This window comes from Tiliqua scincoides, chromosome 1, assembly GCF_035046505.1.
Source record: "Tiliqua scincoides isolate rTilSci1 chromosome 1, rTilSci1.hap2, whole genome shotgun sequence".
In the NCBI taxonomy this organism is placed as follows: domain Eukaryota; kingdom Metazoa; phylum Chordata; class Lepidosauria; order Squamata; family Scincidae; genus Tiliqua; species Tiliqua scincoides.
This window is the reverse complement of record NC_089821.1, coordinates 184869183-184891256: the sequence shown is the minus strand read 5'-3', so window position 1 is coordinate 184891256 and position 22074 is coordinate 184869183. Positions and strand designations below refer to the sequence as shown.

At 45.1% G+C, this 22074-nt stretch overlaps 1 protein-coding gene across 2 annotated transcripts in view; it reads left to right on the top strand.

Moving 5' to 3' along the window:
• Positions 1–21772, top strand: part of LOC136634571 (gamma-aminobutyric acid receptor subunit rho-1) — a 47720-nt gene extending 25948 nt beyond the window's left edge. For both annotated transcript variants that reach the window (XM_066610096.1, XM_066610095.1), the window contains 7 exons: positions 430–497; positions 5843–6066; positions 12777–12859; positions 14271–14411; positions 17371–17523; positions 19868–20064; positions 21485–21772. In XM_066610096.1, the coding sequence (XP_066466193.1) occupies positions 430–497; positions 5843–6066; positions 12777–12859; positions 14271–14411; positions 17371–17523; positions 19868–20064; positions 21485–21772 (1154 nt within the window). The remainder of the gene's footprint in view (positions 1–429; positions 498–5842; positions 6067–12776; positions 12860–14270; positions 14412–17370; positions 17524–19867; positions 20065–21484) is intronic.
• The last annotated feature ends 302 nt before the right edge of the window (positions 21773–22074 follow it).

Sequence of the window (22074 nt, the reverse complement as noted above, 5' to 3'; positions counted from 1 at the left end):
GTCCACCATTTCGGATGGCAGATCAGCATGGTATGGTAATAAGTGATGCCCCTATGAGGCTGAATTCACACATGAGTGTTCATCACTGGATATCTGCAACATAGGAATGTTCAATCAAATATGAACAGCAGTTTCATATCAGCTAACCTCAAACATGGAACTTTTCAGTGGATGTAGTAGTTATTGCATTCAGCTGACAGCTGAGCGAGAGACCTGCATATGTGAATCACCCAGAAGTGCTTTATGTATGTGCAATGAGTCTAACTTTGAATGGTGTTCTTATTCAAACCGAAGAGTAGCTGCTGGGACTTGCAAACCAGAGTAATTTCCTTCTCTGCAAGGGCCCTGTGACAAACTGAATGTGCCTTTCTCTCCTTGTCTCATAAGCCACCCCAAAGAATTGCATACTGTATTCTTATGTTCCTATAGGACCTGCAATTCCCGTTGGAGTAGACGTACAAGTTGAAAGTTTGGATAGTATTTCAGAGGTTGATATGGTAAGTATAGCAGTACCTTGAGTTTTGTCATCTTAACTTTCGTTCCTTTCCTATTTTGTTCTTGCTGAGCACCCGGAAACAACCATTCTTTAAAAGGGTTGGATGTTTAGCGTTGCTGAGCACTCAGAAGTGGCCCATGTAGTGTTTGGCTTGGGAGGCAAAGCCTTCTGCAAGTAGTATAGGAATTCCACAAGCCTGAACATGTCATTCTGCCATTCCCCATCTGGCACCTGGCAAACTAGGTGGGAGGCTTTGCCCCTCAAGCTGAGTTCTGCTCATCTTGGGTGCTTGACAACATTAAACAACATCCAGCCCCTTTAAGCAACATCTGGCCTCATTAGACTACATCTGGTCCCTTAAAAAAAGGTTGTCAACTTTTGGCCATTTTTTATTTTCATCATTGATCTGGTCCCTAACGAGACAAAAGTACAAGGGAAGTAAATATTAGACTGATGATTGATAACATGCAGACATTTGGAGATTATAGAATGTATTTGTTAAGTAATTAACCATATTGTTTCTTGAAATGGTAGGATGTTTCAGGACAGCAGCTTTGTACATAGTTAATTCTCTTGTGAGGGGCATGTACTGGGTGGGAGGGAGGTGCACAGGGGATGGGAAGGAGGTGGGGCAGGGAGGAGGAAGAACGGGGGCATTGACAGGGATGGGGACCAATCAGGACCAGGAAGAGGGTGGTTTTGGCAGCAGCACTGTATGCCAAAACCTAACCCCTTTCCCAGACTTGATCCCTGATCCTGGTCTACGAGGACTTGTGCCAGTGATAGAGATGGCACAGGTCCCAGTGGGCCAGCAGGGGCTCACCCCAGGGCAAGGAAACAAATGTTCTCTTTCCCCAAGGTGGTCTCTGGAAATTGAAACACCCCCATTGGGCCATGTTGGTGCCATTTATCACCTCATGGGGAGTTGCATTGGATTGGGCTGCTAGATTGCAATCCTATACATTCTTTCATGTTGAACATACTGGGGCTTATTTCTAAGTAAACCTACATAGGATTGCACTGTTATTCCCAGGGAAGAGTTATAGGATCTCAGCCTTAAATAGTTATATAAATATCTAGGCTAAGACATGAAATAGATGGCAGTATAAGAAAAAATTGCATTTAAAGTCCGTTTTAGTTCTTATTAGCAAGAGGATTTTAGTAGTTATTGATTGCTATATAGTTAATGGTTTTTAAAAATATTTTTAAAAAGAAGCATTGAATATTGACAGGAAAGTTACCAGTAGTTATACATCTCTTCGTAAATTAAACATTAATTTGACATATGCAAGGCACAGTACTTTCATCACAGTCCAAGAGTCCAATGAACTATGTTATTTTCTGTAGCAAATGTTTGACTATAGCAAAAGAAAATTGCAAGCCTTTGGGTTGTCATTTGTTGTTGGCAACCTTCAGTCTCGAAAGACTATGGTATTGCACTCTGAATGGTGGTTCTGGCACAGTATCTAGTGTGGCTGAAAAGGCCGATTCGGGAGTGACAATCCCTTCCACACCGGGAGCAAGTATAGTGTGTCCCTGGTCTGTCTCCCTGGCTATGGGCCTTCCTTCTTTGCCTCTTTGCCTCAGTCTGTTGGCAAAGTGTCTCTTCAAACTGGGAAAGGCTGTGCTGCACAGCCTGCCTCCAAGCAGAATGCTCAGAGGCCAAGGTTTCCCATCTGTTGAGGTTCATTCCTAAGGCTTTCAGGTCCCTCTTGCAGATGTCCTTGTATCGCAGCTGTGGTCTACCCGTAGGGCGCTTTCCCTGCACAAGTTCTCCATAGAGGAGATCCTTTGGGATCCGACCATCACCCATTCTGACAACATGACCAAGCCAACACAGGTGTCTCTGTTTCAGCAGTGTATACACACTGGGGATTCCAGCTCATTCCAGGACTGTGATGTTTGGAACTTTGTCCCGCCAGGTGATGCCAGGGATGCATCGGAGGCAGCGCATGTGGAAAGCGTTCAGCTTCTCCTGTTGTGAGCGAGGAGTCCATGACTCACTGCAGTACAGAAGTGTACTCAAGATGCAAGCTCTGTAGACCTGGATCTTGGTATGTTCCATCAGCTTCTTGTTGGACCAGACTCTCTTTGTGAGTCTGGAAAATGTGGTAGCTGCTTTACCGATGCGTTTGTTTAGCTCGGTATCCAGAGAAAGAGTGTCGGAGATCGTTGAGCCAGGTACACAAAGTCATGGACAACCTCCAGCTCATGCACAGAGATTGCAATGCAGGGAGGTGAGTCCACATCCTGAACCATGACCTGTGTTTTCTTCAGGCTGATTGTCAGTCCAAAGTCTTGGCAGGCCTTCCTAAAGCGATCCATGAGCTGCTGAAGATCTTTGGCAGAGTGGGCGGTGACAGCTGCATCATTGGCAAAGAGGAAGTCACGCAGACATTTCAGCTGAACTTTGGTCTTTGCTCTCAGTCTGGAGAGGTTGAAGAGCTTTCAGTCTGATCTGGTCCAGAGGTAGATGCCTTCTGTTGCAGTTCCAAAGGCCTGCTTCAGCAGGACAGCGAAGAAAATCCGAAACAAGGTCGGCGTGAGAACACAGCCCTGCTTCACTCTGCTTCAGATGTCAAAGGGGTCTGATGTGGAGCCATCAAAGACTACAGTGCTCTTCATGTCCTTGTGGAAAGACCTGATGATGCTAAGGAGCCTGGGTGGACATCAGATCTTGGGGAGAATCTTGAAGAGGCTGTCCCTGCTGACCAGGTCGAAAGCCTTTGTGAGATCTATGAAGGCTATATAGAGTGGCTGTCGTTGTTCTCTGCATTTCTCCTGCAGCTGTCTAAGGGAGAATACCATATCGGTGGTGGACCTGTTGGCTCGGAGTCCACACTGCGATTCTGGATAGACTCTCTCTGCAAGTACCTGGAGCCTCTTCAGTGCAACTCAGGCAAACAGCTTTCCTACAACGCTAAGGAGAGAGATGCCGCAGTAGTTATTGCAGTCACCCCTGTCGCCTTTGTTCTTGTACAGCATGATGATGTTTGCATCCCTCATGTCCTGTGGTACTCCACCTTCTCTCCAGCAGAGTCAGAGGATTTCATGCAGCTCAGTGGCGATGATCTGTTTGCAGCGCTTTAGGACTTCAGCAGCGATGCTGTCTTTCGCAGGTGCCTTGCCAGAGTTGAGGAGTCCAGGGCCACGTGAAGTTCTGTTAGGGTTGGTTCACTGTCAAGCTCCTCCAACACAGGCAGGCACTCGATGCTGTTCATTGCTTCCTCGGTTACTGCATTTTCTCGGCAATACAGCTCAGAGTAGTGCTGCACCCGGCGTCCCATCTGCTGCATTATTCAACCTTTATTCAGCTTGCAATTTCAGACATACAGCACATTTCTATCCAATTTATTCAGAATAGTCCCACCATACTCACTCTGTACTAACAGCCCAATCCCGTTCAGACACTGCACCAACATCACATAGACACCAGCACAACATCCATCGTATCTTAAAGGGCTGCCATGGAATTCTGCAGAGTGACAACCCCTTGTGGCAATGGTGTAATCCTGAAAAATTAAAGGGGTTTGGCCAACAGTACCTATGGTTGGAGTCTCTGACATTCCCTAAATGCCCTGAAAAGGCATTCCCTGAAAAGGAGCAGACACTCCCAGCTCTTCCTTGTTGCAAAATGAAGGGATGGTTAGGCAGCACATTTGATAATGTTGATAATAGTTAGGCGCATTTGATAATCCTGAAGGATCAGAAAGAGGGGTAGAGACATGGGAGGGAGATGCAGCATCAATACACTGCTGCAGGGGATTCCTTTCCCTACTTTGCTGAGCTGTGTGGAGTGCATTGCCTTCCCCTGTTGGGGTGGTGAGGTAGAGGTTCCGGTTGGGTGTTTGTGTGTAGAGACATCCTGGGGCAGAATACCTGCAGTAAAAATTCTTAGAAGACAGGAGTTACCAAACTATCTTGCCATTCATGTTATGAAGCACAAGAGGTTGTTAGCGCAAAATGCTTCTTTTGTGTGCTGCACCTTTTCACCCTGGTTCCCATCACCAAAGTTCCCCTTTTAGAGACCAGAGAATTACCTACCCAAGTCGTGCATCCTATAATCTGAGATCTTGTCTCCCTGACAGGGGCTTTAGTACTGGGGTTGTTCTGCTGTGATTAAATGTAGTTTGCATCCTATGCTCCATCGTAGGAAAGTGGGTGGGGCAGGGGTGACAGGATTTTATGCATTTTCTCCTCCACCATTGTTTCTTATGAGGTTACTCCTACCTACTCCATCTCTGTCACTGGTGTAGTGTTTTTCCAGCATCAGGGGCATGTCCGTTGCCTGAAGGGGGGTTAGGATATGGTGTACATCAATTCATCCTTATCCCTCCTATATCCCTTTTACCTCCCTCCCATGTCATGCCTCAATCTCTCCCTGTTTTATCGTCTATGCCAGCAAAGCTGCCCTGGCATCTGAGTGACATTTGAACTATGTTGGTGCGTTTTTTTTCAGTGTTGTGCCAGCATTTGTGGCTTATCCATTGGCGGACATACTTCTACACAGGCAGGGCTGTCATTACACCAGTGTATGTGGGGATACACTGGTGTATCTTGAGAGCAGAATTGGCCTTAATTGTGTTTAGGATTACAACCTAATGTTTTTCTTTTTAGGATTATGTTTTTGGGAGGTGGGCTTGTCTTTTAAAACTGTAATTGGTGATCTTATTTGTCAAACACACAGCTTGTAGGGAGAAAGGTGTACCTTTAATGTGGCAAACCACATCTTTCATTGTTGTAACTCAATTGCTGTATCTTACAAAAAACACATTAAAAAGTAAAGTCTCAAATTAAGAACACATTAGAAAATGGGGACACCCAACATTTATACTTGGAGGAGTCACTCTCTTCTCAGAGAGTGGTTCGAGGGTGTAAACGTGTACACCTCATTTGAACTGAGGTCCTGCATACATGGTTCCTCTGTTGAATCTGACCACCAGGGATATGTATGCCAAGCCCTTTGAGAGCCCAGTCGTATGCATGTCTACTCAGAAGCAAGTCCCATTAGAATCAATGGGGCTTACTCCCAGGAAAGTGTGGATAGGATTGGGCTGAGAGTCATGTTAAATTTGATAATTATGCTGAAACTTTTTTTTACCACTTTAGTACTGTATAGTATTAAAGTTTTGACAAAATAGCTCAACAGCTGCTCATTAATTTAAGGAGTCAATGAAGTAGGATACCACTCTATTAGATTTGGAGCAGCTTGATATTTGGTGTTACTGGGGAGGAGACCAAGATGGTTTGCCAGCAATTTGTTAAATACAGTTAAATAACATTTCTGAAGAAACAAAAATTAAATTGAGTAAGATTTTCCCATTCTTTGTATCTGATTTGTGTTAGGACTTCACCATGACGCTTTACCTTAGACACTACTGGAAAGATGAAAGACTGTCATTTCCGAGTACCAATAACCAAAGTATGACCTTTGACGGCAGGCTAGTAAAAAAGATCTGGGTACCTGACATGTTCTTTGTGCATTCCAAACGCTCTTTTATTCATGACACCACTACGGACAATGTCATGCTACGGGTCCAACCAGATGGGAAGGTACTTTACAGCCTGAGGTAACATGGAATTCAGCAAGCCTCTGTCTTTGCTTTAGGTTACTAGTAATATGCTGACCTGATTTCCAACTCTTGTATTTTATTGTCCATTGTCTTTCAGTAGACTAAGCATAAATCAGAGCAAGGAGGAAAGCATTTTGTTATTATTGTTTATTTATATAGCACAGTCAATGCACAAGGTGCTTTACAATGAAAAAGAAGAGATGGTTTGCTGCCCTGAGGAGCTCTCATTCTAAGACTGACACAAGGAAAATGACAAGAGAAAAGGACCAGGTGGTGGTGGTGGTGGTGCTAAGGTAGCTAGGGATGAATGTGTGATTATTTTATGCACATGTACTTAGGATTAGTTTAATCAGTTGACTTTTCTTCAGGCACAACTGAGCCAGTTTTGTCAAGAGAAACTGATGAATCTGGTTTAGGGGCCATACTAAATGTGTGCCTGAAAATGCAACATGGCAGTAGTTTAAATAACAGTTGTTGTTTTCAAATTAATAGTGCATGCCTCCCCCCCCAAAAAACCTAGCAAAATCACAGCAGGGGTAGAGGGATTTAATGCCCCTATCACAGTTTTGATCCTTATTGCACACCCTCCACATACTGTTTTTAATTTTTAAAAAAACCTTTCAATGGAAAGCCAGTGGAAAGTTAATTAAAAACAATGTACAGGGGAGAGGTTTTCCATGACTGGTATCAAAATCATGGCAGGGCCAAATTAGTAAAATCCCCCTACCCCTCACCAAGCTGTTAGGTTTCATGCACACATACAAATTGTGTGCTATTTTAAAAAATGTTTCACCTGCTTTGGGCCTTGTGTGTTTAGGCCCATATCTAGTTTGGACTTGTCAACTCTGAAGAAAAATTCAGCTCATAATGCGGTGAGCCTTAATAAGCTGCTTCTCTCAAGTATACTTGTAGAGGCATCCTCTCCTCTTCATTGCTGGTGCATTTCCTTTAAGTATTCTGGAATGAACAAGAAACCCAAGTGCCTCAGGCCTATTTTTCCACAATGCTATCTCATTTGTAATATAATTCCACATCTCCTATTGAAGACCTGCATGATTATAACTTCCTTCACAGCTACATCCCTAGACCTTTTGCACAGTAAGAGCCCAATCCTGTGCTCCATACCGCCGAGCACTGTCGCAAACATGCCATATGAGCCTTTCCACCAGGCTGCCGCCCGTGCTAGCCCAGCACCGGTCGGTGCTGGGCTAGAGCGGGGCAGCCGCGCTGCCTCTGCAGCTCGACGGTCTCATGGACCGCCGAGCCATGGCATGGTAAGCGGGGACGGGGGCAGGGAGGAGGCGTTCTGGGGAGGCGTGACGCGGGGAGGGGGGCAGGCTGGAGACATGCGGGGGGAGGGAGGGAGGTGGGTCCATGGAGCTCTGCTCTGCAGAATCCAAGGTGCTTGTGGAGGGCTCCGCGCCCTACATGAGAGCCTTTACCTTACCGTCAACAAAGGTCGGCAGTAAATTGAGTAGCCCCATTGTGGGGCTGCTTACCTTACCTGGGGGAAGGGCATGAAAGTTCCCTTCTCCCGAGGCACCTCCAGCAGTAGCCCGGGGCGCGCAGGATCCAGCAGCAGTCGTTCTTGGTGCCGCCGAGCCTGGGTGCCCCGGAAAACTCAGGATTGGGCTGTAAATTATTAATACAGTTGACTTGAAACAAAAACAAAGTTAAACTATGATGTCATAGCATGGGAACTGACATGTTCCCAAGGTGCATGGAGCATGTCAATCTATATTAGGAGCTGTTTATTAACTATTTTGTAAGTGGACTCTACATGTCTGAGAGTGCAATCCTAAACCACTTTCCAGCACTGACAGAAGGACAATGCACATCCTAGGTAAGGGAACAAACATTCCCTTACTTTGAGGAGGCCTCCATGAGTGCCCCCCAACTGCAGGATGCAGCACATGTCCCATTGGCACAGCTATGCCAGTGCTGGAAAGTTGGTTAGGATTTGGGCCTGAGTTGTACATTATAAAATGCTTCCTATTAAGTTAATAACTGAAATAATCCAAATTACATAAGAACATAAGAACATAAGAACAGCCCCACTGGATCAGGCCATAGGCCCATCTAGTCCAGCTTCCTGTATCTCACAGCGGCCCACCAAATGCCCCAGGGAGCACACCAGATAACAAGAGACCTCATCCTGGTGCTCTCCCCTACATCTGGCATTCTGACTTAACCCATTCCTAAAATCAGGAGGTTGTGCATACACATCATGGCTTGTACCCCATAATGGATTTTTCCTCCAGAAACTCATCCAATCCCCTTTTAAAGGCGTCTAGGCTAGACGCCAGCACCACATCCTGTGGCAAGGAGTTCCACAGACTGACCACGCGCTGAGTAAAGAAATATTTTCTTTTGTCTGTCCTAACCCGCCCAACACTCAATTTTAGTGGATGTCCCCTGGTTCTGGTATTATGTGAGAGTGTAAAGAGCATCTCCCTATCCACTCTGTCCATCCCCTGCATAATTTTGTATGTCTCAATCATGTCCCCCCTCAAGCGTCTCTTTTCTAGGCTGAAGAGGCCCAAACGCCGTAGCCTTTCCTCATAAGGAAGGTGCCCCAGCCCCGTAATCATCTTAGTCGCTCTCTTTTGCACCTTTTCCATTTCCACTATGTCTTTTTTGAGATGCGGCGACCAGAACTGGACACAATAGTCCAGGTGTGGCCTTACCATCGATTTGTACAACGGCATTATAATACTAACCGTTTTGTTCTCAATACCCTTCCTAATGATCCCAAGCATAGAATTGGCCTTCTTCACTGCCGCCGCACATTGGGTCGACACTTTCATCGACCTGTCCACCACCACCCCAAGATCTCTCTCCTGATCTGTCACAGACAGCTCAGAACCCATCAGCCTATATCTAAAGTTTTGATTTTTTGCCCCAATGTGCATGACTTTACACTTACTGACATTGAAGCGCATCTGCCATTTTGCTGCCCATTCTGCCAGTCTGGAGAGATCCTTCTGGAGCTCTTCACAATCACTTCTGGTCTTTACCACTCGGAAAAGTTTGGTGTCGTCTGCAAACTTAGCCACTTCACTGCTCAACCCTGTCTCCAGGTCATTTATGAAGAGGTTGAAAAGCACCGGTCCCAGGACAGATCCTTGGGGCACACCGCTTTTCACCTCTCTCCATTGTGAAAATTGCCCATTGACACCCACTCTCTGCTTCCTGGCCTCCAACCAGTTCTCAATCCACGAGAGGACCTGTCCTCTAATTCCCTGACTGTGGAGTTTTTTCATTAGCCTTTGGTGAGGGACCGTGTCAAACGCCTTCTGAAAGTCCAGATATATAATGTCCATGGGTTCTCCCGCATCCACATGCCTGTTGACCTTTTCAAAGAATTCTATAAGGTTTGTGAGGTAAGACTTACCCTTACAGAAGCCATGCTGACTCTCCCTCAGCAAGGCCTGTTCGTCTATGTGTTTTGAGATCCTATCTTTGATGAGGCATTCCACCATCTTACCCGGTATGGATGTTAGGCTGACCGGCCTATAGTTTCCCGGGTCCCCCCTCTTTCCCTTTTTAAAAATAGGCGTGACATTTGCTATCCTCCAATCTTCTGGTACCGTGGCCGTTTTGAGGGACAAGTTGCATACCTTAGTCAAGAGATCTGCAACTTCATTCTTCAATTCCTTAATAACCCTTGGGTGTATGCCATCAGGGCCCGGTGACTTATTGATCTTTAATTTATCAATGAGGTCTGAAACATCTTCTCTTTTAACCTCTATCTGACTTAACTCCTCGGTTAGGAGGGGCCGTTCGGGCAGCGGTATCTGCCCGAGGTCTTCTGCCGTGAAGACAGATGCAAAGAACTCATTTAATTTCTCTGCCATCTCTAAGTCTCCTTTTATCTCCCCTTTCCCTCCCTCACCATCCAGAGGGCTAACTGCTTCTCTGGTGGGTTTCCTGCTTCTAACATATTTGAAGAAGCTTTTATTATTCCCCTTAATGTTGCTGGCCATGCGTTCCTCATAGTCTCGCTTGGCCTCCCCTATCACCTTCTTACATTTCTTTTGCCACAGTTTATGTTCCTTTTTATTCTCTTCATTAGGGCAAGACTTCCATTTACGGAAGGAAGCTTCCTTGCCCTTCACAGCCTCTCTAACTTGGCTGGTTAGCCATGCGGGCACTCTCCTGGATTTAGTGGAACCCTTCTTTCTTTGCGGTATACACCTCTGCTGGGCCTCTATTACTGTTGTTTTAAGCAGCCTCCATGCACTCTGGAGAGACTGGACTCTTTTTACCCTCCCTTTCAACCTCCTTCTAACCAGCCTCCTCATTTGAGGGAAGTCCGCCCGTCGGAAGTCAAGGGTTTTTGTTAGAGATTTGCCTGGTATTCTTCCCCCAATGTGCACGTCAAAACGGATCGCAGCATGATCACTGTTCCCCAATGGCTCAGTAACGTTTACATCTCTAACCAGGTCCTGCGTACCGCACAAAATTAAATCCAGAGTCACCTGTCCTCTGGTGGGCTCCGTGACTAGCTGATCTAAGCCACAGTCATTTAGCACGTCAAGAAATCCGGTTTCCTTATCGTGACCAGAACACAAATTGACCCAGTCAATATGAGAATAATTGAAGTCCCCCATGATTACAACCCTGTCCTTCCTTGTCACCTCCCTGATCTGTTTCCTCATTTCAAGGTCCCCATCAGATTTCTGGTCTGGAGGACGATAGCACGCCCCCAGTATTACATCGCTGCACAAGCCTGGTAATTTAACCCACAGAGATTCTACGGTGGAGTCGGACCCACCTTCAATCTCTACTTTGCTGGATTCTATCCCTTCCTTAACATAAAGGGCCACCCCACCTCCAACACGCCCCTGCCTGTCCCTCCTGTAGAGTTTATAGCCCGGGATTGCGGTATCCCACTGATTCTCCGCATTCCACCAGGTTTCCGTTATGCCCACTATGTCAATATTTTCCCTTGTCACCAGACATTCCAGTTCTCCCACCTTTGCTCGTAGACTTCGGGCATTCGCATAAAAGCATTTATACACGGAATGCCCCAGGATGGGCTGCTTATTCGCTCCTTTGTCCCCGCATCCTCTCATTGTGCCAAACCATCTATCACATCCCATCACCCTACCTTTCCCAATTTCTTCTCCTACCCTGCCTTTGTCTTGTTGTTCTCTAACCTCCCCATCCTCATCCCATAGGGATGAGGAGTCCCGAACCGGATGCCCCTCGGCTCCTGTCGGCCTTCCCCCAGGGATCAGTTTAAAAGCTGCTCTGCCACCTTTTTAATGTTATGCGCCAGCAGTCTGGTTCCATTCTGGTTCAAATGGAGCCCGTCCCTCTTGTACAGGCCCCGCTTGTCCCAAAACGTTCCCCAGTGCCTAACGAATCTAAACCCCTCCTCCCTACACCACCGTCTCATCCACGCATTGAGACCCCTGATCTCCGCCTGCCTAGCTGGCCCTGCGCGTGGAACAGGTAGCACTTCAGAGAACGCTACCTTTGAGGTCCTGGCTTTCAGCTTCCTGCCTAAAAGCCTAAATTTGGCCTCCAGGACCTCCTAGCTACACTTGCCCACGTCGTTGGTGCCGACATGCACCACAGCCGCTACCTCTCCCCCAGCACTGTCTACTAGCCTGTCTAGACGAGAAGTGATGTCCGCAACCTTCGCACCAGGCAGGCAAGTCACCATGCGGTCCTCACATCCATCGCAAACCCCCCTCTCTATGTTTCTAATAATCGAATCCCCCACTACAAGAAGCCCCCGACCCCCCTCCCGCCGAGGAGTATCCCAGTCAAATAATCTCAGTCAAAATTATTTGACTGAGGGTCAAATGATGCTTTAGATCCACCATGTGCATAACTCTGATGTGCTCAACTCTTCCCTCCCCCTCCCATGGCTCATAACTGCAGTGTGGGTTTTCGCCCTTTGATCCAGTCATGATCCCAATCTGGTCTACCATATGACTGATTTTCATCTCAGATGGAAGCTTTTACTGGGAGCCAATGGAAATTGGCTCAAAAGCAAGCACATCAGCATGGCTTGTGGGGTGACAAACCTTTTCTCAATCAGATACCCTACCAATCACAGGCCTTGTTCACTTTCTTCCAGTACAATCCTAAGCATGTTTACTCAAAAGTAAGATCCACTGAGTCAGTTGCGGGCCTGCCATAGACTTAGATGGGGCGAAAGCCCCGGGCGTGAGCTTCTAGGACCCTGTGGAAGCCTCTCTCAGGCTCCCAACGGGGTCGGAAACTGTGCTTCTGGTTTTCCAGAAGCACCGTTTATAGCGTTGGGGAACCTCAGAGAGGCTTCCCTGATGTGGGCTAAGGTCATGTGAGGCTTGGTGAGCCTCAGGTGAGTGGGGGTGTGTGGATTTTCATGCGGGGAGGTGGTGACAGCCTGCAGGGGTGGTGTCATCATGGACCTTTGCCCCGGGCACAGGACTGGGGAGGTCCACTGCTGCACCGAGTACAATGAAACCTTTTCTTCTACTTAATTTTCTTAGGATTCGAGCCATACAGCCTGATCCTGTGCATGTCTCGCTGATGCTCACTGAGTCAGTGGGAGTTATTCCTTGTTAAGTGCGCAGAGGATTGTAGCCTTAGCCTCACAAAAGTTTACTCAGAAATGTTAGAGGTTTATTTAGAATACACTTGTCTTTTACTTATTTTTTCAGCCTTGTAGTAGGAAGACTTTTAAAGTATCCCCGTTCTGTTTCTAGGGTCACTGTAACAGCTATGTGTAACATGGATTTCAGCCGCTTTCCCCTTGATACACAAACGTGTTCACTGGAAATTGAAAGTTGTAAGTAAAGAGAAAGTATACCAAAAGCCAAACACCGTTTTCTCAAATTTCACCTAAGTAGGCTTATACATTGTTCTCCTAGAACAGGGGCGTCCAAGGTTTTTGGCAGGAGGACCACATCATCTCTCTGACACTGTGTTGGGGGCCAGGGGAAAAAAAGAATTAATTTAAATTTAAAATTTGAATAAATTTACATAAGTTCACATAAATGAATATATTAAAAATGAACTTATATGAATGAATGAAGGTCTTGCAATAGCTCAAGGCCTATAAAAGGCCTTGCACAAAGCAAGACTGGCCTTTCCTTTGCTGCTGCTACTGCATCACAGATGTGAAACAGCAAGCAGTGGAGGGAGCCCTCATCCCACAGCTCACGCGAAAGGTCAAATAGTCGCCCTCACTCTGAGAGCAGTTGCGTTGGGCCAGTGAGGGCTCCAACAAATCTCCAGAGTGCCAGAGGCTCATTGGAGACTGGGGGTTCCCTGAGGGCCGCACTGAGAGGCCTCAAGGGCCACAAGTGGCCCCAGGGCTGGGGTTTGGGCACCCCTGTCCTAGAAGGTGCTCCTGTACTTTTCTTATAGCAGTGTGTGGGGAGAAATAAAAAAAATCTGCAGGTCCAAATTCACTGGACAGGTGCTCTTGCTCTTGCAGTACTCACACACTGGATTGTTCCACAAAAACAACTTTGCTGTGACCAATACACAGTCAAAGTACATGTTCCAAGAAGTTTGCAGTTAGTGCTTCCATGCTTGGCTTTATCCTGCTGCAAATAGCCATAAGAAGCCCTGATACTGATCAGGACCACAAGAGGGTGAAAGAACCCCCTGTCCTCCCATGTTGAGGTTCTGATTCATTGTGTGTGTGTGGGGGGGGGGGGTTTGCTGTGGCTGCTATTTACAGTAGAAAAAATTAAGCATGAAAGCTCTAATACAGTACACACGTCTCGTTATGTGTCATTTGACAGAGTTGCTTGCAAAGGGGCCATGGAGTCACAGCATCTCAGATACTACAGTCTCGAGCATAAAGATACAATGTCCCCCTTTTGTGGCTGCTTTCGCTTTTGTAAAGCCTATACAGCAACAGAATATTGAGCACAGATTCTGCCCCCTCAGCTGATCCTCCTGCTTGGATCAATGTATACTGACAATTAAGCAACCTAAGCTTATCCCCCACTCCTGATACCGATCCTAAGTGTTTTTCTTTCTCCCACATAAATCAGTGGGAATAATTCATACATATGGGAGTAATTGTAAACAGTCTGTTGTACTGATAGACACTTTGCTAGTATTCTGATAATTACAAAAAATGTCACTTTATAGTACAGAATATATGATAGACATAAATACACACACTGAGCTGTGCACTGAATGTCATCAAGCAGTTTATGAAAGTACTCTTTTTGTCTCTCTAGATGCTTATACTGAAGATGATCTCATGTTGTACTGGAAGAATGGGAATGACTCCCTAAAAACTGATGAGAGGATATCACTATCCCAATTCCTTATACAAGAATTTCACACAACCACCAAGCTTGCCTTCTACAGCAGCACAGGTGGGTGAATTTGCAAGATGAAAACTATGGCAACGCTCTGTCTTCAGATTTTGGATCAATGTTATCTTTTATCTGGGGGATCAACGGTTGGCAACCTTCAGTCTCAAAAGACTATGGTATAAGCCTACAGCACCCGGTATTCCCAGGCGGTCTCCCATCCAAGTACTAACCAGGCCTGACCCTGCTTAGCTTCCAAGATCAGACAAGATCAGGCATGTGCAGGGTAACAGTTGGGGATCAACGTTATCTAGAGAAAATGGCTTTGGCCTGATCAGAGGCTACAATGTGACACATGTCCCAATCCTATGGGCTGTTTGTGCCTCCTGAATGACCATTCTGGCATTGTAAATAGCTTTACAGCTATCGTAAATGCAACAAAAGTGAGAAAATTGGGCCAGGAGGAGGGCAGATCATACCTGGGAAGGAGGCGGATTCAGCGGTGGCCACAGCGCCAGCCAAATCCTAATACCCTTACTGGGCCTGATCCCCTTCACGACTTGCACCATTGATATCAGTGGCAGTAGGGGCTTACGAACAAATGTTCCCTCCCATCAATGAGGCTGACTGATTCCTCATCTGCTGTAGGATACAGCAGATGCCACATTGGTTGCATTGCCACATGGAGAGGTGATGGGCTGGAGAGACATGGATATGGAGAGGTAGAAATGGGCTGTGAGTGTTGTGACAAAAAGATTATTTAGTTATGAGTTAGCATATGCTGAAAGCATCAGAGTACTAAGCTAATGTGACAACTGCCATCATGATGTAAATAACATGGTAATCAGAATATAGTTGTTGTATATGCAGCACTGTTTCACTTGTCATATGGCAACTTGTTTCTTCCAGTTTATTCTGACTATCTGCAATGTTTGAATAAGAGATGTGGATTAACAGAAATGGAAATTGAATAGATCTGAATAGCTAAGAGTTTTGGATATCCAAAGTATTAATGACATTATATGTAAATATAGGACCTCTGTGGTGAGATGGCTGTCATCTTATTTATAAACTGTCCATTAAACGGTCAAAGCTGATATGCTTAAATCTCATGTTGGCTGATGCCACATCCATATAAATAGTTGCTTTAGTCAAACAAATGTATTGCAAATTCTTTATGCTCTTTTAGTGCTCATCCTGAAAGAACTAAAGTGAGGTAGGAACAAGATTACAGACTTCTCTTTAAAGAGGATGTGACCAGTGGTGTTGCCAAAGGGGGGGAACAGCACTAAGTTTTGCAAGACACCTCAATGCACTGTGTAAGCTGAACCTCAGAGTCATTCCTGGTGGCAAGAGCAATGCTGAGGAGACACCTCCATGTTGCAATAATCACCCAGAATGGTTTTGTTTGCGAGGGGGAGAGGCAATTACATGGTGCATTGAGGTGCCATGCAAAATGTAGCATTGTGGGAGCGTTGTGTTCTCTCTAGGAACACCACTGTGTGTCACCCTGCTTCTATATGATTTAATTGTGTGAACATTTCAGAGTAAGACATGCTTCCCTTCCCCTTTTCCAGGGGGACAACCTTGTTCCATAAAGGTAGTTGTAATGGGGAAAGCCAAGGAGAACCTGTGTTCTCCCTATATGACTTTACTAAACACAATTTTCTGAGGAAAATCAGCATTACTGACCTCCTGTTTCTTAAACATGCACAGATAGGAATGCATACATGAATAGCTGCTATAAACATCCTTTGCAGTTTGCATGTCAGGGAAGGTAGCCAGAGAAAGCTGACTGATCAGGGGGAGTAGCACCTAGTGAGTTGGCCCTCATGTACCCCTTCCTGCTCTCCACTTTCTCTTTTTACTGAGACTGTAGCTCAATGGGGGAAACTTGTAATTCTATCAGGCAAAAGGGGGGGCCATCTGTGAAGCCCTCCCCACCAGGAGACCCCAGAACCCCAGGGGTTCTTATTTAAAATTAAATAATTCCAGAATGCCCATGACATCAGAAGCAAAAACCCACTGAATTATCCATGAGCATGGACAAGACAGGCAAGGAGTCAACATGTAACTAGTTTATTAAAAATCCAAAAGAAAAAAACTTAAACAAAATGGGGGGTAGGATAAAGTACAACAAACAGGCTGATGGAGAATGCCTGAACCCAGCTAGATGGCCATTGAGAAAAAGCTTGGAACCATAACTAGGAACTCTCAACAGAGGGAGCTAAGAAGCTACTCTAGAGCAAAGCACACAAACCCCAAATGTTCTTATTCGCTCTAAACCAGTGACATTTGCAGGCTGGCTTGTCATGAAAAGAGAAAACAAAACAAAATTAACTCCGTAAATTATTACCTGATTGAAGGTGTGGCCTTTCCATCCCACCCCTTTACTTAGATCAGGGGTGTCCAAATGTTTTGGCAGGAGGGCCACATCATCTCTCTGACACTAAGTCGGGGCCCTATAAAAGGCTGGAGAGCCAGAGACTCATTGGAGACTGGGGGCTTTCCGCAGGCCAAATTGGGAGTCCTTGAGGGCAGCAAGTGGCCCCAGGGCCAGGGTTTTGGCACCCCTGACTTATATGGACAGTTTGGCTGCCCAACTGGTAAGTGCACACCAGTCTCAATAGGAAGACTGGCTACTCTAAAGGACTCAAATCCACAACACCACATGGCTGCCTGGCAATGGTGTTTCAAACACAGGACAAAGACTACTGCAGGAAAATATCCCAGCAGCTTTCAGGTTGCCAAATCAGCATAGGAACTTCAGGGAAAGTTTAGAAGTGTCCAAAAACAAGGAAAAATAGGCAAAAAATGGGGGGGGGGGGGAAAGCAGGTGGAGAAATGGCATTCATCACACATGTTCATATTATTACATAAGCAGTATGATATTTCTCAATATTTTGTAAGAAACCTGGCTTATACAAGAAAGTTGTGAACTGCTCTATGGTAGTTACATTATTTGACGACTGAAAGTTTTCCTTGGAACTTAGCCTTGCCTTCTTCCTCCTGTTGCCTATAGGCTGGTACAACCGTCTCTACATAAACTTCACTTTACGTCGCCATATCTTCTTCTTCTTGCTCCAGACCTATTTCCCTGCCACACTGATGGTCATGTTGTCCTGGGTGTCCTTTTGGATAGACCGCAGAGCTGTGCCTGCAAGAGTTCCCTTAGGTAAATGAACATGCAGGTGGCCATATGTGAACTGTTCTACTTATTTATTTATTTGGATTTTATGGCATTTCCAATCCAGGGATGTCTGTCTGAAAGCCAGGTGTAGTTGTGATGCCTTTGGCTGGATTTCACTTCCCTCCTTCTACTTAGGATAATAGATACCAGTGTGGGTTGAATGCCTCTTTTAAACTTTCAACAGTTCCATCCAGTTCCATCCAGTATAGTTCCATCCAGTATAGCTATACATTACCTCCTAGTTATCATCACAGGGCACAATCCTAACCAACTTTCCAGCACTGAGGTATGCGAACAAACATTCCCTTACCTTGAGGAGGCCTCTGTGACTGCCACCCAATTGCAGGATGCAGAACATGCTCCATTGACACAGCTATGTCAGTGCAAGAAAGTTGGTTAGGATTTGAGCCAATTATATATTGGTTTTACTGTAATTAAAGCACATAGAAATGTACATTCTTTAGATTCTGAGTTATTTGTGTGTTCCCTATACATACCCCAAATAAAAAAAAACCCTCAATGGTGTCTTTGTCTAAATCAGTGGTTCTTGCACGTTTAGAACCAGGACCCACTTTTTAGAATGAGAATCTGTCAGCACCTACCGGAAGTGATGTCATGACCGGACATGACACCATAAAGCAGGAAAATTCTTAACAATCCTAGTCTGCAATCCTACCCACACTTAGCCAGGACCCATTTACTATCAATCTTGAAAGAATATACAAAGTAGCTTGTTAAAATTACAGGTCTGTAACATTTCCCCAAATGCAGTCACATACCAAGTCAAATATATTAAAAATAAAATATTGAAATGAATGGGAATCCACCTGACATTGGCTCATGACCCACCTAGTGGGTCCCAAACCACAGTTTGAGAAACACTGGTCTAAATGATACCTTACTAACTAGAGAACAATGCCAAACAACACTCCACTGCACACTGCACAACTTATTCCAGAATGTAAATTCCCTATCATTCTTATGGAAAATCTTTCAGGGTGAACAAGAGTTGAAAATGATATAATAGTAAAGTTAATGTTAAGAACCAAAGTTACCATGGCCAGCAGCGCAGTCCAATGGGACTTACTCCCACATAAGTGTGTAGGATTGCTGCCTCAATGAACCAAAGCTGGCCATTCTTTTGTAATGCTCTCCTTTCCTACACTATGTGGTAGGTTGGTAGAGCCCTCATTTCTTACCTTACTCAAGATACAACTGCAGTTCTTATCTACCCATAACTAACTGTTCCTATCCATGCTGATTTTATAATTAATAAATTATTGTTTTACTCATAATAATAATAATCCATCTGGAAGAATGTCACTATCCAAATCATATGCAATTATGCAAATCATATGCTGTGTAGATAACATAAAACAAAATTAAATAGTTTATAAATTCCTTTCCTCTTTATAAATTCCTCTTTCCTCTATTCATATTAATCTACATAGCCAAAAATACACATTCATGGCTAGAAAGGACTAAAGATCACTTAAAATACACTGTTTACTCAGAAATAAGTCCTATTGGGTTCATTGGGGCTTCCATAAAAGTGTATGCTCAAAAATACAGCCTTAGGACTCAATCCTATCCAAATTTCCAGCACTGATGCAGCCACAATGCAGCCCCAGAGTAAGGAAACGAATGTTCCCTTGCCTTGAGAAGGCTTCCATGACTGCCTTGCTAGTGCCTGTTGGCACAGCTGCATTGGTGCTGGAAAGCTGTATTCCCCTATTCCCACAGGCAGAACTGATGTTCCAATGGTGGGGAGAACCTTATGGTTGTCGTGAGCAACTTGTTGGCAGTGTGCAGAGCCACATACTGCCAGCTGACCAGACATAAGGCTGAAGAGGTCCCACACATAGCGATGGACCATTGATGACTTGGGAAAGGCAGTACAAGGCAGGGGGAAGGCAGAATGAGGGCTAGGAGAGGGTGGAATGGGGTGGTGATGAGACAGGAGAGGGCAGATCAGTTGAAGAAAGGGGTGGGTTCAGAGGCAGCAGTGGCTGCAGAATCTAAACTCTTTTCTTAGACCCAATTTCACAGTCCAGGTTGGGGGGGGGGCAGGGAAGAGAAGAGATCAGAATTGGATTGTTAGTGTAGCTCTGCGCCCAAAGGCAGAATCATTTGTCCACTATGCATCCATGAATCAATCAATCCAGGACACAGTGTCACAAGCAAACAGCTGGCTCACTACAGCATAGCGCATTGAACTAGAAAACTCCAGCTAACATGGCATTTTTAAAAACTTTACTGACTTTTTGGGGTACACATTCCAATGCGTTTTGAAGTGAATATTACGAAATGGATAATTGTATGTCCTCAGGGATTACAACAGTGCTGACCATGTCGACCATCATCACTGGTGTCAACGCCTCCATGCCTCGGGTGTCCTACATCAAAGCTGTGGACATCTACCTCTGGGTTAGTTTTGTGTTCGTCTTCCTTTCAGTGTTAGAGTATGCGGCTGTGAACTACCTGACTACTGTACAAGAGCGTAAGGAACGGAAGCTGCGAGACAAGGTAAACTTGACATAATATGGTGTTGTGTAATTGAAACTCCTCAATAATGGCTTCTAAAGATGCATCAAAATGTTTTAACCTCTATGCTTTTTCTAGAATAAACATAACAAAAACTACACAAGTGAGGGCCCAATCCTATCCAGCTTTCCAGTGCTGATGAAGCCAAGCCAATGGGGTGTGCACTGCATTATGTTGGGGGGGGGGGGGAGTAGTCACGTAGATGTTCCTTTACCTCAGGGTTGCATTGTAGCTGCATCAGTGCTGGAAAGTTAGATAGGCTTGGGCCCTGAGTCAGATTTTAACAATGTGTTAGGGTATATCGAAGCCTGCAAGGATCATTTTTGTTTTACATTGGCTGAATCAACACATGCAGCTGAATGAGTCATTGGGTGGTGTCCTGTCAGTTAGCAAGTGGGGGAAGCATGTATTTGAATGCTTTTTTATCTCTCTCTTTGCAAGTAGCAAATTTACAAGTATCCCAGAGATACTGGTTTTCTGCTTGGAAATTATATTTTTCTATTTGGAAACATTAAACACTAATATCTAACATTTGTGTAGTGCTTGTAATGCACTCCACCTGTATTATCTTGATGTAATGTGTACAATTGTGTACAGTAGTTATTTGCCTACTGCAGTTGGGAAGTCGAGGCTGAGGGGGAGTGCCTTAGGACATCTAGCATGGTCATGACAATGAAATTCAGACTTGATGTGCAGCTTATGCTTGGCATTATGCTGCACCAGTTCTCACAGATGCGCCCAACCTGCCATCTGAAGTGATACAGACTACTCTGCCACTCCCAGAACTCTTTCCACCTCATTCTGCTGCAGGTCTGGAACTTGGGCCGATATAGCTGCAAACACAGTTGTGGGCAATGTGCTGGCTATCAGATGCAAAAGAGGGGGGCTGTTATGTGGAGGCTGCGGCAGCAGCAAAGTTGCACTTTGAGAGTTCAACTTGTAATTTTAAGGCTCCAGTCCTCATGACTAGCATAAGAGTATACCTTCACCACAAACTTAGGGTCAATCCTATCCAACTTTCCAGACCTGGTGTAGCCATGCCAATAGGGTTTACGCTGCATCCTGTGGTGGGAAGGTAGTTATGGAGGCCTCCACAAGGGAACATTTGTTCCCTTGCCTTTATGCTACATTAGGTCTGGAAAGTTGGATAGGATTGGGCCTTTAATTGCCATGGTTCCTAGTAATTGTCTTCTGGTGAAGATGATGGGAGTTCTGTCACAACTCCCCTAATAGAACTAAGGAGGCTTGGACAAAGACAGCCCATTAGTCTGCCATGTAGACACATTGAGAGATACACTTACCAGTTTTTCTAGCCAGGCTTCTAGGTCACTTGCTCATGTTAGCCAGAGACACTAAACTTACTCCTTTGAGAGCATAACTATCTGTGTCCCTTTTTCCATAGCTTCCCTGCACTTGCTCACTACCTCAGACAAGGCAAATGATGGGGATGGAGAGCTACAGTGACGGAGAGGTGAATGAATTGGGACAGTATGTGTCAGAAAATGGAGATAAACAAGACAGAATGATGGTGCAACTGGCACTTGGCTCAGAAAGGAATTCAAGCAGGAGGAAAAACCAGAGATATAGCAGCATGAGGATTGACACCCATGCTATTGATAAGTATTCTAGAATAATATTTCCAGGGTCATACATCTTATTTAATCTGATATATTGGTCCATCTTTTCATAGTTACCAGTTTTTTTTCTTTAGGCAGTTTCCACATGGAACTGTATAAAACTAACATCCATCATGTGAATAAAAATGCTAGAGGAGACTGCTTGGATAAAAGTGTTGCATGAAATTCACAAAAAGTCCATTCCTATTCACAGTATTCTTCTTTGTATGGGAGTTGATAAAGAACTCCCTTTCTAGACCAAGTCAAGTTCACTAGGGCCCTCAAGAGGCAGTACAACAAAATGTTTACAAAACGGAATTGTTTGCATAGTATTTTTCTGCTAAAGACTACGACAGAACATAGTAGTGATGTGGCA